Consider the following 16,901-nt stretch of genomic DNA (forward strand, 5'->3'; position numbering starts at 1 on the left):
TTCTAGTTGATTTTAATAGCGCTTGAAGTTAATAGTCCTACATACATACACTTTTTACATAAAAAGTTTTTTAAATTTATTGATTTTCCCTGAAATTGGAAAGTAAACAAATTTCCAAGTATAATAACCTAGTATAATAATTCCATTTAAAACTTGCAGCAGAGAACTACATATATTCCAATTTTGTCACGTACTAAAATCCAAAGGTTGCATAGTTAAATTTATAACTTTTACTTTTACCTTTACATTTGTTTTATATTTCCCTTGGAGTTTTCTTTGCACAACGGAAACCATAAACATGTTTGTTGCGCTTGTTTTTCCTCACGTTGTTGTGATTTTTCACAATTTAATTGAAATTAATTGATTAATGCTGAAAACGTTTTTATTGCCTTGCGCTTGCTGATGGTTTCCGTTGTTATTGCCGCTCTGCTGTTTTGGGGCTGCCATTTTCCAACTTGTTGAAAGTTTACCCTCGGCTTTTCCCGCACTCGTCGCCCCTATAGTTTTCCCTTAACAAATTGCGCGATAATTTATTACGAGAGCGAAGACAACGGCGGGACCTCATCAGTTTTGTAATTATCTCGGTCTCGCCCTCTCTCTCTCTCACACACTCCTCTCTCTTTCGCACACACAGAAGATGAATTAGTTACGTTTTGGCAGCGGTACGCGACTTGCGGTCAAGTTGAGGATGCCAAACAAATTTACCCCCGAAACTCGTATAATGAAAACAGCATTAAATATGAATGGCATCGCTTGTGGGATTATTCGGGTTCATTATTTATTGAGTACTCCAGGTAAACTGGACTCAAAAATCTGCTCTCAATGCCTATAATTTTGATTTCTATCTGGGCCTCGTCAAACTGAGACGCAAATGCAGTCGAAGCAGCACTTGTGCATAACTAAATAGTTTTCATTAAGTTAATTGATTTGCCCGTAAGGTGGACAGAAAGCAGAGCAAATACTATCAGTCTAAGCCTTTGGAGTAAAACATTTGCACTACTTGCAGCTTGCGTTGTGTGTGGAAATTCTAATTTGATTTGTGCATTTACTCGTAGAAAGATTGAACATCTAAGGATTTTAAATAAAATATACCGAGTATAAAACGTTTTTGAACACCGCCGAAAGTGATTGCAAAACGCCATTGATTTCCGCTCAATGAACTCATTATATTCCCCTCTTAAAACACCATTTTATTCAACCCATAAGCACAGCGAATACAACCCCATTCTTAACCACACGAATATGGACCCATAAAAGAGCATGTACCGCAAATCGCTTATATCACTCAGCAGCGCCTAAAAGCGGGCAACGAAAAAACAATTTAAAGTTACATCGACAACTTTAATGGCCCAAAAGGGCAAAAAAGATGGCCATTAGGAGGAGAGAGACGGCTAGAAAGTGGGCGAAAAGTAAAAAGGGGCAGACATATAAAAAGGAGATGGACCGACCGACACAGGGAATCGGATGAGAATTCGGATTTGGATTCGCGCACATGTGTTGCCAAACGCAGAGCTGCCAAGCAAAGCTATCTGCTTGGGCATATATGTAGCGGATACACACTTACGAGCGAACTTGCCTCAAAAGGGGGTGGCAAGGGGACGGCGGGTGGCAACGAGTTTAGTGGGGGCGTGGCACATTCGGTGGACGGTCGCGCGACGCACGAGTAAGTTGTCAAAAACAGCGGCTGTGGCAGTGGCAGTGGCAGTGGCGGCAGACCCAAAGCGCCAAAAAATGTTGCCCCAACTATCAAAGCGAAACTTTTGTGAAATAGAGAGAGGACGATATAATGTAGATTATACACAGACAAACTTAAAGAGGAAGTACCAGCCAGGAACCACCACCAGCACCACCACCACTACGGCCATGTGTGTTTTGGCCATGGTGATGGAGCAGTAGATAAAAGAGCAAAACTCCCAACCAACTTTAGATACATTTATTTCAAATGTAGTCACGGCAACAGAGTAACTCAACCGGTCACCAGACTGAAATACATAGAGAGCACAAACTAAGGCATCTTGATGGTCAATTCTAATGTTAAGTAGATGTTGATAACTGAAATTAACCTAGTCTCAGTTATAATTCTTTCTAGTCTACTATTCTTATTTCAATCGAAAAAACATAAAGGTAATTTACTTACATCAACGTGAATGAAAATTATGAAATAAAAGTTTTCCGTTAAAGGATTAACCACTCTTTATCAGGATAACAGAGGGAGCTTTTCTTTTTAACCCCCAGTTAAATGATTAAGCAGTCCCTGTCCAACTGTAGACTGGCAATCAACAGTGGCAACAGAAACAAAAAAAAATGTGGAACAAACAATTGTTGCCAACCACAAAACTTTTGTCGCTCGTCACTGGCTTTTGTTGAAAATAATATACAAAAACAAAAAAACAAAAAAGAAGTGGAGCCAAGGGTTTTTGTTGCACGGACTACTGTTGTTTTTCCCCCGCCGGTTTTGTACTTCTTGCAACAATGCAATTTCAATTTAAACTGTTATTATTTTGTACATTTCACTTGAACAATTTCTCTGATTTGTTTTTGTTTTAGCCGGCACAGCTGTGCTCGCCCGTCGCTTCAATGGGCATTATTGTGATCCAATGAACGTGCTGGCTTATTGGAAATCGTCCTGACCATGTATTGATATTTTCCCTTTGCCCTGAAACTTATAGAGCCGCAGATATTTTCACAAGAGACCAGTTTGCAGCTCAGTTACATTTAAGTTTAGCGAACATTTCCGTTTAAACGCGTAAAAATAGTGCTTTTTGTCACTGAATTGTTTAGAACTTTGATATAACTGCTACGCAATGCATTAGGTGATTTAAAATCAGCAATTTGCTTGCAATTTGGCTTCTTCGACATGATTACTGTTGGAATATACTACACACTATATCTACCAGGTGGTGGGTGTGGAAATACCTTCGGTTAACCACAGGATGCCCACACTACGCCCACTCCCACTAGGCCATTGCCATAGCACTGCCACGTTTAAAGTTATCTTCATTTCCAAAGCCTGGCAATTTGAGGCACTTGATTCAGTGGCCACGACCAGTGCAATTTTGCTAAAAGATCCACAGAGAGAGAAAGGAGAGCTTTGCCACCGGGCACAAAGGATTAGGGGAACAGAAGGAAATTGCAGCAAATGTTATGCCATTTTATTAATGGAATTTTTATGTTGCACATCCTTCTTGGTGGAATCTCAACGCTCTCACTTTAAGCGCCGAAATTTGTTTGCCCCAAAAAAGGTTGCTAAGCAGACACAAAAGGCGGTAATGATTTCGTTTTCTAGACTCTTTGTTTCTTGTTCTTTCATTATCCTTTCTGGCAAGTTCTACAGCAACAGGACTCTATAACCCACATCAATTTAAGTTAAATCCCGAAAACTATTATCATTTTAATCAAATCAAAACGTCGGACAGCGAACGTAACAACAACCCTTGCAACAGCCAGCACAGCAAATCCAAGCTGTGAGGAAAACGATGGAAAACCGTGGAAAACCCGGGTGAAAGGGTGAAAGGGTAGAAGGAAAATGCGATAGAACTTCTGGGTGAAAGGAAAAAAAGGTAGATTAAATATTCAAGGTAAATGGAAAATGCGAAATACCCTTTGTTTTATTCAAAGCACTTACATCATTAGGTGCTCAAAATATGCTGACAATAACTTTTGTGGTCACATGCTAGTATGAAAATGAGCCTTAAGTACTACTAGGTACCCAATAAATGAGTAATAAAATATTTACTATTTAACTTTTGCACCGTGGGTATTTAAAAGTAAATATTTAGGTACATTCCCAAAGTTCTAAATTGTCAATGTGAAAGGAAGCAGGCTTTTAATGCCCAATTCTAGCTGGGAAATAGAATTAATAAACATGGCATACCGGGATTGTCTGAAATGGAGCAACCAACCCAAATGACCAAGTATGCCGTAGTAGGGCAGCAAGATGGGGAAAACTCTGACAGGACCCAGCTACGCGAGGAGGGCGAAGAAGGGCTGGAAAGGCGGCTCGAACTAGGACGACGACGTCTCGTTAAAAGCCAACGCCAGGTGGGAACAAAAAACGATAAAAGAGGGAGCCGAAGGAGGAGCTGCTGAACGCATTGCAGTTTTTTAGACCCACCTCGTCGTACGGTAGCATACTTTATGGCAACGTCGCCGTTAATGAAGCAGGAAATATGCGTCAGCATCAATATGAAGCCAGCCTGCCGGGCAGGAGGCTGGCTGTTTGTGTTTCAAAGCTGGCTAGAACGACGGACAAGTCAAGGTGTCCGGACAGAGCACAGAGCACAGATAATCGCTGCATGTGCAGATAATAGCCCCCACTCTATGTATATACATATAGCCATGAAAACTGATGCAAGTTGACAGGAATGAAGGCAGACCAAGCAGCCCATTCACCAGTCGAATGCGTGCTCATATCAAATTGATTGGAAACTGCTGGCGACCCAAAAAAGTAGGCAATTCAAGTCAGCTCAATCAGGGCTAATTGAATGACAATTGGCCAGTGTGCAATGCGTTGTTTGTAAAATAATATGCACAATTTTGCCAAACGCCAATTGTTAACAGCAGGTTAAAGCGTCAACTAGGCGATAGAAACTTGTTTATGATATAAGCAAATGCATTCTATAGAACGTCTATGCGCACTTAATTCGTTTAGAAAGGTTGTTTTTAACTTTGTCAATACTTAAGGCATTACAATTTGCAAGTAACAGATTGATTTTGCACTCGACCGAAAGCTAAACTGCTCAAATTAATTAAATAAATTTGCAGCCACAGGACACAGAACACAGACACACAAGCTATCTGCTGCTTTGTGCTCAGCAGGTGGAGGACCTTAAAGATATAAATTAACCCACCTAAGCCGAGTGGAGTCGAGTTTGAATTGGAGTTTGAGGCGCTTTGCTGAAAGAAAGTTTAATGACTACCATAAAATTTGTTGACTCTGCTTGTACAGACAGACGAAAGTACTGTGCGCGCTGCCATCCAAAAGGATGTTTGTTGTGGGAAATGGCGGGAAATGGTGGAAAATGGGGTGGCAGCAGGACACACGGCGAGGTGGAGCGACTGTGGCTATGATCGTTAGTCTATGGCGCCCATTTGATAATAAATCCTGTCCAGCACACACACCCCGCCCCCCACACTCCACACTCCCAGCAGAGAGGACCTGGCTTTGTTTATGCACTGCCCAACAAAATGGGGATAATTCATACCCCCGTCTCACACAATCTACTTCCTCCTCGCTGTGGAATACCCTTGTCAAAGGTATTCTAATTCGGTTGGACATTTTCGTAAGAAAATCTTAATTTTAATGGAAATACCCCTCATTAAACGCTAAAACGCGAATTCTTCTGCACTTTAACTAGCTCAATATCAAAGATGTAATGTTTGATATTAAAGTAAGCACACTTTATGAAGGTACTCCGTGCTTCGACCAACATGGCTGCTCTAAATAGATGGCTTTCTTATTCCTTTTTCACCTCTCCAGTTGGCGGCTTAGCGCGGCGTCTCTGCTTGTAGTTTCCATAGGGGAGTTAAGTAGACTTTTGTGTTATAAATTAGGCGTGCCGATGTGTGCAGTGACTGCCTTTTGCCCTCCTTACCGCTACCCTTGCCCCTATCCTTGCCCGTATCCTTGCCCATATCCTTGCCCGGTCCCGACCTGGCCACCACCACGACTTTATACCGGCGTCATCATCTTGTGCTCTCGCCGCCCCTGTATTGCCGGCTGGTAGTTAGTCTAAATATGCATATGAATATGAAATTAGTCGCATGTGTTCGTTCGTTGCTGACTTGGTCTTCATTCAGCCCATCCTGCGTCCTGCCCGCTTTTATCCTGCGCCTGTCGTCCTGCCGCTACAACTGCCGCTGCCACTGCCCCCTGAATTGAATTGAATTTTCTATGCCAAGAGCCTGTGTCTTGTGTGTTCGTTCCATTGCCTGTGTCGTGGTGCTCTGGGCCTTGGTTTCTGGGGGTTCTCTTGGCAAAAAGGAATTCCATGCGTAATTTAATGTTTGTGCATGCTGTTAAATGATTCACGAGGAGCTGGCTGCAGCAGCCGTGAATGAAGTGAACCTGATTGCCATTAGGGCTCATCAAAACGAAACCCAAACGAAAACTATTCTTGTCCATTGCACACTTTTGCTTTTCTTTGCAGTCTATAAATGTGGAACATCTTGGAGGAATGTTGTAGATATGGTAACTGAATGAAGTAGGAAGTAAATAAAACAATGCAACACAATGAAAGCATTTAGCAAACAGCATTTTTCAAATGACATTTTTTTCGATTTTTTCGACTTAAAAGTAACTTAGCTTGTTACTTGAACTTTTTCTTACAACACATTGGAATACGACCCAGACGTATTTTGTTTGTGTTATTTTGGCAACACCCCCGAAAGCGATTTAAATGTTAATAGAGCAGCGAACCCACTGGAAAACGGCAAACAAATAAGAATTTATAACGTCGCGAATTGTGCTAAACTTTTCTGGGGAAATTGGAAGTGCCATCGAGGAGTTGGGGACTCTCTCCCCAAACATATTTGCATAAAATTCATAACATATGCCCCAGCAGAAGCGTCAGAGGTGCTTTCCTGTGTGAACTTGCCTTTGCTGGAGTCTGCACTCAGCGAAAAACTATATCGAATATGGGGAATATTACTCTATATTTTTGTGTATTATTTATTTAACCAAAATCCTTGCTCAACGACGTTCTTGTTGATTACCTATAAGTGAATCTGCCAAACATTTTGGAAACACTTTTAAGATTCCATAGTCCAATTTTCCTCCGTGTTTCATCATACAGACAACTGAATAGAAAAATCATTGGAAGTCGAAGTCAGCGACTCGAAAGGAATTGAAAGTTTTAAGCGTTAAAGAATTTGTTCCGAGTTGATCTAAATTTAATATCCCGATAACAGAGGTAACCATAGTCAAACACACGTGTATATACGCAATCAGATTACCAAGTCGTGCGTGCTATTTGAATAGTCTGTGAAAATTATTTATAAATGCCACCACCAATGGAATGGCAATCCCCAGGCTAGAGCAAAAGTCAAAATGCAAATAAACCAAACACAAAAAGCCGAATCGCACAAACAAAAACACACACAGAAAAGGACAAATTATAGTAGCTTTAGATTAAATGGACGCACATTAAAGCAGCCGCACAGGATTGGGATTGGGTTTGGATGGTTTTCCGGGTGCTTCGGCGGCTGAGTTCCAGTGGTTTTGGCCCAAAACTGGGCTGATGGCTCTGTATATACATATACACGGCCATACATATAAATTAAGCAATAGCCAGAATCCAGAATCCAAAAAGGCGGCCCAGAAAGTTTGTCAAGCTTTTCCTCTGGCCGACTCGACTCGTCGCCTTCCATTTATTTTCGGTGACGTGCATAAACTATTTGCAAGCACTGTTAGTGGGGGGCAGGAAAAGTTCCTCCGAAATAAAATAATTAAATGTTTGTCTCTCTGGCTGCTGCGCCACTCCTTCAGTTGAGATGTTAACAAAATTTATAAGACAAATAAATTGTAGCAGCAAGAACACAAAAAACCGAATGCCCAAAAGCCAGCAGATTTGTGACTGCTCACATTCTGTCCCCTTTTTCCGACCGAGAAAAAGGGAAAAAGGGTCAGCGTGGAGCGTCTGTCTCTTCTGACCAGAAAATTAATTTAACTGACACGTTTTTCATTCATAAATAAAAAGTACACTTTGTCCCACAAAAAAGAAAACTTACTCGAATGGGCAAGGGCCGTAAATAGAAATGCATAAAAAATATGTCCAATTTACTGAAAGCTGTTAAGCAATTTCACGGGCATAATAATAATAATTTTAAACTCTGCGCTGAATTGACATAAGTTATTAAAGAATGCAAAAAGGGGTCTTTACCACAACATAACAGTTTCAAGAAACCATTTTGTGAAATTCAAATTCAAGAAGCATATTTTTCCGACTGAAGCCACCTAGTCCTGTGCGGTTCAAGTTGCAAATTTTCCATGAGAATACGCCCAAAAGGACATCGTTGTCCTCTGCCATTCTCGGCTCGAGTGAATCTAAGCGCTGCACTCCAAGCCAAGCGATGCAGATGCCGCAGCTCCTCGGTACCTCAGATCTCGGCTTCCAGTTCTTGTGGCAAGTTCTCCAAATGACGACGACAACTGAGGGGTCTGAGTACCGAGCAGTGAGCAGTGAGCACCGAGTACTGAGGACACGGCAAGTGACGCGGCTCGTCCATAATCCTCGCAACCATATGTGGGCGGTTTGAGGGTTTGGGTTTCCGTTTGCATAATGAGAAGGCGAGTGACATTCACTGCTGCTAGATACACGTACTTATATGTGGGTGTCGGGGTGAACCTGTTTATATTCAGGAGTCCCTTAAAAAAGTCCACTAGTAGTAAATCACATAGAAGTTTTATTTAAATGACGTTATCTTCTATACAAATATATTTATTATCAATTAGAGCTTACGCCCTATTAAGGTCCACCCCAATGCACGTGTGTAGGTGTCTTTGCGGGGAAAGAAAGATTCCACATAAATCACAACCATAAAATACTTGCAATGAAAAAGTTACCACCAATCTATACTTGCAAGGATTGTCAATATATATTATAATATATACATTTTATTGTTACAGGGTATGGGAAGTTCAGTGCTCACATTCTTTATTTTAAACATAAGTGCTCTGAGAAGTAGGCAACTAATTTTGTATTTTCGCTTTCTGCTTTCTTTCAGGTACTGCAACTTTATTTTTTTCTACTCACACACACAAACACACTCTTTAGCAACGTACTCAAGCAATAAAAGACTATAGAAGATACGATCAAAAGCCCCAACAAACAAATCAAATTCCGCATTTACGAGAAAAGTCTGCGTATAGGAAAAACAGGAAAACAAACAAACAGAAAGGCAACTTCGACAGTGCTTGTCAAACTGCAGAATTCCAAAATGTTGCAAGCGCAAAAACAAAAGCACAGCAAGAGAAGCAACAACAACAATAACAAGTGCAATTGCGATTACAACAGCCACAATAACAACAACCACAACAAAGCGACGTTCCAACGTCGCAAAATTACAACGATAACATAAGCGAGCAATCGAGCGAGATAGTTATAAAAGCGAGTGGGAGAGAGAGGAGAAGCCTAGTTGCACAGCTCCCCATCCTCTTCCAGTCTATCCCTCCCCTCCCTTCCTCTGCCCCATCCCTTAGGCTGTGTGCGTGTGTCTGTCTGACTGTCTGTGTGTGCTCTCTCAGCTGAGGATAATTTAATTATTTTATTTGTACTAAGCGCGCGTTATGGCACAGCAGCAGCAACAACAACTGCAGCAACAACAGCAACACCACACCAGCAGCATCAACAACAACAACAGCATTCTTCTCCTTCACCAACAACAGCCCCAACAACAGCAACAGCAACAACTAGATCAACTACAGCAATACAATAACAATTTGTATAGCCAAAATTATAAGTAAGTTTTAGAGTCACTGCACTCTATCTCTGTCTGTGTTTGTCTCCGTCTGTCTCTCTCTCTTTGTCGCTCCTCATATGTGTACATTCCTTTACCATATATTTGTTGCGTTCTCAAGCATGTCTGCACTACTACCACTACTAAACCTTAAAAACCGGGCAAAATCAAATGCAAACATTTGCACGATTTTGACGCCCCCCCTTTCCCCGCAAAAAGGGGCAAACACAACAAGCCTCTTCATGGTCATCAAACTGTGCTTGCGTGTGTGCATGTCTAACCGTTGACACCTATCGCATGCTTGTCAAACTGTTGGCACCTAACAACACCCATGTCCACAAGGTTGGATCAAATATTGACAAAAGAACACCATTTAAGAAAGGGGCGACAACGTGTGAGCCACTGCAAAGAAGAAATAGAAAGACGTTATGTATTATATAGTGTTGGTATGACATGTCTGTAGAGCGGGATTGATTCTATTAAAACTATTTTAAACTCATGATTACTTTTCAAATACATTCTAACAAAGATAAATATTTAAATTATCACTAAACGAAAAAACAAATCGCTTAATTGGGAATCTAATTTGTCGAGTGTTAAAAATTTAAAGATCCTGTGTCAAAGCGTCCAACAATATGATAATCTACTTTCTCTTTTGAAGGTATTACCATTCTCATCGTTCTACAGCATAGGGAGAAAATAAACTTAGAAAATATACTAACAAATATGTTTGTAGATAAAAGCGAGTTATGCTTTTGCTCGTTTAGACAACGAATCTAAAGCACGCAATGCATGACAAAGTGTTTGTCCTGGACGAAAAATTGGAAAATGCCAGCTGTTTGTTGTCGTTGTACTACCTGTGATGTTTGTTTGCTGTTCTAATTTATGTTGCTTCTGTTTCTGCCACCCGAATAATAATGGCTTAAACCAGTACAAAGTGTATAAACCAACATTAAAGACCATTGGTCAATGTTAAAGTTAAAGCATTTTACTATATATCCTTCGTCCTTTTTGCAGCATGGAGGAGTACGAGCGGCGAAAAAGACGTGAGCGTGAGAAAATCGAGCGGCAACAGGGTATACAGATTGACGATCGAGAGACTAGTCTATTCGGGGAGCCGCGGCGGCTGACCGAGGGAGATGCGGAGATCACCGCCGCCCTGGGCGAGTTCTTTGAGGCGCGGGTGTACATTAACAATCAGACTGTGGGGATCAGTCGCAGTGCGCCCGGCGCCGGCAATCCGCGCCTGCAGCCCAACCTGCCGCCGCAAGCCAAGTCCCTGGGGCATTCACCCTCCTCCGCCTCCTCAGCAGCAGGACCCACTTCCGCATCCGCAACGACTGCGCTGCCCGGCCAGCAACAACACTACCAGCAACAGCAGCGACCGCCAACGTATGTGAAGCAGGCGGATAATAAGCCGCCGTACAACGGTCGCGGCGGCTATCCTGGCCAGCCGATGAAGAACGACATTCCGTCGAGTAGTGGCATGGCCCCGCCCCGCGGCCCGCCCAGATCCAGTTCCAGCAACAGCAACTCGTCCAGCGCCACAAACAATGCCAGCAGCGGCGGAGTCCCGGCCAACACGCCGCTGGGGCCACCACTGTCCACCCAGATGCCGAATGGCCGGGAGAAGTCCTTTCTTGGTCCGCCAGCTCCGGCGTTGCACAATGGCACCGGCGGTGGACGCTTTGTGCCACCAGCGGCCAGTAAGCGACCTGGAGTGGGTCAACAACCGCCACCACCGGAGGTAATCATTGCATTTTTTTACCTTACCTTTTGACCTTTTCTGAACCGCCCTTTCTTGAAACTTTGCAGAAGGATGTCAACAAAATTATCAGCGATATAGCAAATATCTTCAGTGTGCAGCCTCTCACTTCGATAGCGGCCACCCCACATGCACCAACGCGCGAAAACTACAACCTGCTGGCGCCCAACAAGCAAAAGTATGCCATGGACATACCCAGCTCGCCACCCTCCGCTGAACCCTCTTCGCTGATGACGCCACTTTTCACGCCCATCGCCCCGCTGGTGACAACACCGCCGCAGGCCAGCCAACTGCCTCTGGGCGCAGCAACAAGTGGGACGATACTAGCGGGAGAGCCTCTGGCACCCCTGCACCAACTGCCTCCCACTCCGCCCAAAGCAGCATCCGGAGTCACGTCGCCGGGACCGACCAAGCCGCTGAAAACGGAAAAGAATCACTCGCTGGAAAAGCAAGACTCATGGTTCGTATACCTACACAATGTTCACTCTTGGCCATTCTAATTGTTCATGCAATGTTTTTTTTTTTAGCCTGGAGAACGATCTGGAGCTGTCCGAGTCGGAGGATGAGCAGCGCAAGAAGGAGGGGTAAGCCGTGTTGCTGTGCTCTATAAACTAAACTAAATAATTGTTTTTCCTCTAGACGATCGGCTGGCAACAGCAGCAATAGCTCCGAGTCCGATTCCAGTGAGTCGGGCAGTGAGTCGAGCAGCAAGAACGATTTGCAGCACCATCCAAACCACCAGCAGCACCATCACCAACTGCAGCAGCAGCAACAGGCGTCCATGCAGCAGCAGCAAGTCCTCCAGCAACAGCAACAGCATCGACCCCAACCACTGACGTCCAACGGGGCACAGAATAAGAAGTTTAGGCACGAGATCATTGCCCGTGGCAGCAATACAATAACTGGACTCCTCAGCTCAAGTGGATTCGGTAGCGGAGGTAGTGTGGGACCAGCCGGTGTAAACTCCAGCGCAGTCATGGGCGCAGGAAGTGTATCCGGCGGCACGTTAAGCAGTGGGGGCAGCTCATCGAACAAGACGCCCTCGCCGACGGAAAGCAACAAGTGGAATCTGAGTAGGTTTTTCCACAAGCCAGCAAATCAGACAAATTCCGAAAGCGTCTCGCCTGGCAATGTAAGCATGAAGGTGCCGGGCATACTACCAGGCGGAGCCCAGATCATACCCGAGTCTATTGATGTGACTACGGCCATTGTGAAGAACGAGAAGATCCACGACGATCACATGGCCATGGAGGAGGGTGAGGAGGAGGATGACGACGAGGAGCAACAAATGCGCTATGGTGGCGGACTGAGTGTCACACCGGTGGCGGTGAAAAAGGAGGCCATTGACGCTGTATCGGAGATGGCGCTTGGAGCGATACCAAAAACTCAAATCAAACGTGAGTCGGCGGAGGCACTGCTCTCAGCCCGACTCTCGGACTCCGGGACCAGTGCCAGTGGCAGCTCATCGAGCAGCAGCAGCAGCTCGGACAGTGCGGTTGGCGGCGAGGTGGTGCCCATGCCGGGACCCGGAGAAACCTTTCAGCTACCCGGCGTTCCGGCTGATATCACTACCGTTGTGCGAGTGCCACCGACGCAGTCACAAAAGGCGCCGCCGAGCAACAGCGTCACGCTGACGCCAATTCTTCCGCTGCCCACGTCGCCAAAACAGCGACAAAAGAAGCCGCGAAAGAAAAAGGCGGTTACAAGTGCCCCCATTCTGGACTCAAGCGACGACGATGAGCCGCCGCCCAAGCATCCAGGTCTGGATCACTCAGCTGTTTCAGTTCAAGCGCAGCCAGCTACGGATACGGTGAAAAAGGGACGCGGACGACCCAGGAAGCAGCAGCAGAGCGGCGGCAGTGGTAACCTTAGTAGTGCATCCGCTGGCAGCAGCTCCCAAACCAAGGGTCCCACGTTGACCGCTGCCAAAAAGCCACTCGCCAAGACACCGCTGGCCATGAGCAGGGCGAGGAAACGCGAACATTCCAGCCAGAGCAGCTCCAACGGCAACACGCCCACCAAGAAGGTGGCCACGCCCGTGCTGGTCGCCGCTCCCCTGAAACCGACTAGTGTCACTGCCGGCAGTAGCAGCTCCGACGAGGACAGCTCTTCAAGCGCCGAATCCAGTTCGAAGTCGAGCAGCTCTTCGAGCAGCAGCGACGACACGGAAACCCAGAACACCAACTGCCGAATAGTCAAGCTGAACAAGACTGGTGCGGTGCAGAAGAAGGCGCTGCTGGGCAGCGGGAGCAGTTCAGCAAGCAGTAGTGGCAGTGAGCCAGAAGATCAGACCAGCAGATCACAGGTTGGAAGTGGGCAGGCGCTAGCTCAGCAGTTGCCACCCTACAAGCAGCTCCCGATCAGTCAGCATAGTCAGCACCTGAGCAGTTCTGAGTGCTCTTCTTCGAGTGGAGGCTGTACTGCTGTGTGCAGCAGCAGCAGCGGCGAGGAGGATGAGGGGCGGCGTGAGAAGGAGCGCGAAAGGAAGCCCAAGAGTGACAAGAATAAGATTAGTACGCTGACGAGGATTTTTAATCCAAAGGAGGGCGGCGCCAAGAAACAGGGCCAGGTCGTAATTGTGGACCTGCAGGAGGAGCAACAACAGGGCAAGTTGGATGCGGCGGCACAGCCACCACCTCCACATGCACCACCTGCAGCCCCTGCCGCCATAATGGCGAAGCCCCGGATGACGCCCACCCAGCAACAGCAGTTGGGAGCCGGACTGGCATCGCCAGCGAGGACAACCACGCCACATCTAACCTCCCTAATATGCAAGATCGATTTGAGCAAGCTTTCGCGAGAGCGCATTATGCGCCTCAAGAAACTAACCCCCGCCCAGCAAAATGGCCATCTGACGCCCAAGGATCAGGCGACGAATGCGGTTCATGTGCCCAATGGCTATGCCGGCGACACAAACCCCGCAGCGAAGGTGAAGCACGAGCATCCGGTGAAACCGGAGCCCGAGCTAGACGCCGGCTACGAGGCCAAATTCAAGCCCGGCAACGTCAAGCAGGAGTTCCAGCTGAAACAGGAACGGGACAGGGACAGGGAGCGCGAACGGGAGCGGGAACGAGAACGTGAACGAGATCGTGAGCGGGAGCAACCACCTGGGCGCCGGCGAAAGCGCAGCTCCAGTTCCAGCTCCAGTCCGTACAAGGAAAAGAAGCGGAAAAAGGAGAAGGCCGACCAGCTACAGATCGGCAAGGAACTGCTGCCGGTGCCCGTGCTACTGCCCTCTAACAACCACGAGCGGATGCCCAACCATGATCGATTGTCCTACGACAAGCTGCAGTTGCTTCACGAAGACGCGGCCGCCGTTATTGGCGATGTGTCCGCTGCAAATGGCAGTCCCACCAAAAAGCTGCTGGTCATGTCACCGCTACCGCCTCCACCAACGGTCACCGTTGCGCCTGCCACCTGCAATGAAGCAGTGCAAACTACTCCGCCTTCGGCAACGACAACCACTGCAACAGCTCCTCCGGTGCCGGCCACAAGGCTCATTTACCGCTCCTATTTCGATCGCGATGTGGAGCACCCCAGCGACGATCTCAGGTGATTATCAGTCGAGTCCATTGATCTATCTTATTTGCAGATCTAATGTATGTACTTTGTTTCATCATCTAGAAAAAACAATCAGTTCCTGCAGGAGGCCATCAACAGGAAGCATGCCGCCGATTTGGAGCGCGACTCCTTCAACCAGGTGACGTTGTACCTGGAGGCCGTTGTCTACTTCCTGTTGACCGCCGATGCCATGGAGCGCTGCAGCTCCGAGCAGGCCACTAACACCATGTACAAGGATACCCTGTCGCTAATTAAGTGAGTAAAGTGTGCCAACGAATGTGCGCCCACGATTACGGGAGTGATCAGAGCAGCACTCAGCAATCTCATTCCATCAACTTGCAGGTTTATCTCCACAAAGTTTCGTCCCTACCAGCAGCAGTCAACGACCAACATTCAGCACGAAACGCACAACAAAGTGGCCATTCTCAGGTGGGTCATCACAATTAGTATAACTCAAGTCGATGTACACTTGCTAATGAGACATTTCTTTTCTCACAACTTGTCAAACAGTTTGCGCTGCCAGTCGTTGATATCATTAAAGCTTTATAAGCTAAGAAGGAAGGATTGTCGGGCCATCATCAACGGTCTCACAGATTTCTTTCGCGTTGGCAGGGGGGACATTGCCAACGGCAACACGCCGTCCTCCATATCACCATCGAACTCCGTGGGCTCGCAGGTAAGTCTCTTGGCAGCTAATGATGTGTGGATTGTGGATTGCATTTATTCATTGTGATATTTGTCTGTTTCAGGGCTCCGGTTCGAATACGCCGCCAGGCAGAATAGTGTCTCCAGATATACACAATATGCTGTGCAAGCAGAATGAGTTTCTGAGCTATCTAAATAGTGCTCACGAGTTGTGGGATCAAGCTGATCGATTGGTGCGCACAGGCAATCATATAGGTGAGTTTATGCGCCCATCTGATACACAGGCATTCATTACTGATTTCCTATCATTATTCCAAACGTTTAGATTTCATCCGAGAACTGGATCACGAAAACGGCCCGCTAACGCTGCACAGCACCATGCATGAGGTGTTCCGGTACGTGCAGGCGGGTCTCAAGACGCTCAGGGATGCCGTGTCGCATCCGACGCATCAGTCGCAGTAGCGGCAGCGGCAATATCAACCGCAAACGCAACGGAAGCGTTGGCGGAGGCAGAGTCGGAGGCGGAGACGGAAGCACCACCAAACGTGTCTAAATGAAAGTCAGGCCAAATTAGCAACTATTATGTACTACAAGCTACTAATTTAGTTAGTCAAGAAGAGGAGTAACGAATGAAAAGAAATCGAAACCAACAACCTTCCAACAGAACGAAGATAAACACAACAAAAGCAACACAAAAATTGATTTGTTATTACTTTATAATTTATATATGTATGTAATTTGTATATGCACACCATTTACTTATTTCCTTATGCTCAATTTTCGATTGTTTTAAGCATGTTAAGCTTTATATTTATGCCTAGTTTTAATTGATATTACCACAAAGAAAAACAAACACACATTAAAAGTTATATTAGCTATACGTCTAGTCTGTAAGCTCAAAAACAAAAACAAACCCAACCACAGCCCCCCATTTCCTGTTCCCCAAAAACACAAACACTTTAGTTGAATTTTGTTTTCGTATGCGTACAGTAAGGAGGAAGAACGGCTTTTTAAATTGTTTAAGTTTTAGTTAATTTTGCTTTGCAGCCTTGGTAAAGAGAAATGTTAGCAAATATTAATATATATATTATGGCCTATATAAAGAAAAGTTATAGTTATAAATTCTTTATAATATTTCAATATGAATTATGTTTAATGCAACTATTTTATTAATTTTAAATTAATTTTTTAAAAGCAATCACAACACGTTTTTAGAACAAAATACATGAATGAAAACAATATATATTTATATTAATATATATTTCAAATATATATACGCAAATGTATTCTTCTTTTGGTTTTATTTCGTTCACCCCATCCATACATCCATCCATCCTTATCCACAGTCTATCCCCAACATAATCGACATAATTCATAATGGGTGCCTCAAAACTCTCACACAGACGCAACAACTAATAGTGCATTAGTAGACTTAAACGAGTTAAAAATCAATCGAAATAGACTTGCCCTCGAA

At 45.3% G+C, this 16,901-nt stretch overlaps 1 protein-coding gene across 2 annotated transcripts in view; it reads left to right on the forward strand.

Annotated features, from left to right (window-relative positions):
• LOC6526645 (AF4/FMR2 family member lilli) overlaps window positions 1-16,668 on the forward strand; it is a 60,585-nt gene extending 43,917 nt beyond the window's left edge. The window contains exons 1-10 of one of the 2 annotated variants that reach the window (XM_002087717.4): window positions 8,737-9,459; window positions 10,474-11,203; window positions 11,272-11,681; window positions 11,749-11,805; window positions 11,861-14,773; window positions 14,846-15,037; window positions 15,125-15,211; window positions 15,293-15,458; window positions 15,532-15,682; window positions 15,753-16,668. In XM_002087717.4, coding sequence (XP_002087753.1) covers window positions 9,287-9,459; window positions 10,474-11,203; window positions 11,272-11,681; window positions 11,749-11,805; window positions 11,861-14,773; window positions 14,846-15,037; window positions 15,125-15,211; window positions 15,293-15,458; window positions 15,532-15,682; window positions 15,753-15,889 — 5,016 coding nt within the window. In that variant the 5' untranslated portion in view covers window positions 8,737-9,286 and the 3' untranslated portion in view covers window positions 15,890-16,668. Of the gene's footprint in view, window positions 1-8,736; window positions 9,460-10,473; window positions 11,204-11,271; window positions 11,682-11,748; window positions 11,806-11,860; window positions 14,774-14,845; window positions 15,038-15,124; window positions 15,212-15,292; window positions 15,459-15,531; window positions 15,683-15,752 lie in introns of those variants that run through there. The other variant, XM_015197952.3, reaches the window with a different exon arrangement.
• Window positions 16,669-16,901: the final 233 nt, after the last annotated feature.

Source organism: Drosophila yakuba, chromosome 2L (assembly GCF_016746365.2).
Source record: "Drosophila yakuba strain Tai18E2 chromosome 2L, Prin_Dyak_Tai18E2_2.1, whole genome shotgun sequence".
NCBI classification, from domain to species: domain Eukaryota; kingdom Metazoa; phylum Arthropoda; class Insecta; order Diptera; family Drosophilidae; genus Drosophila; species Drosophila yakuba.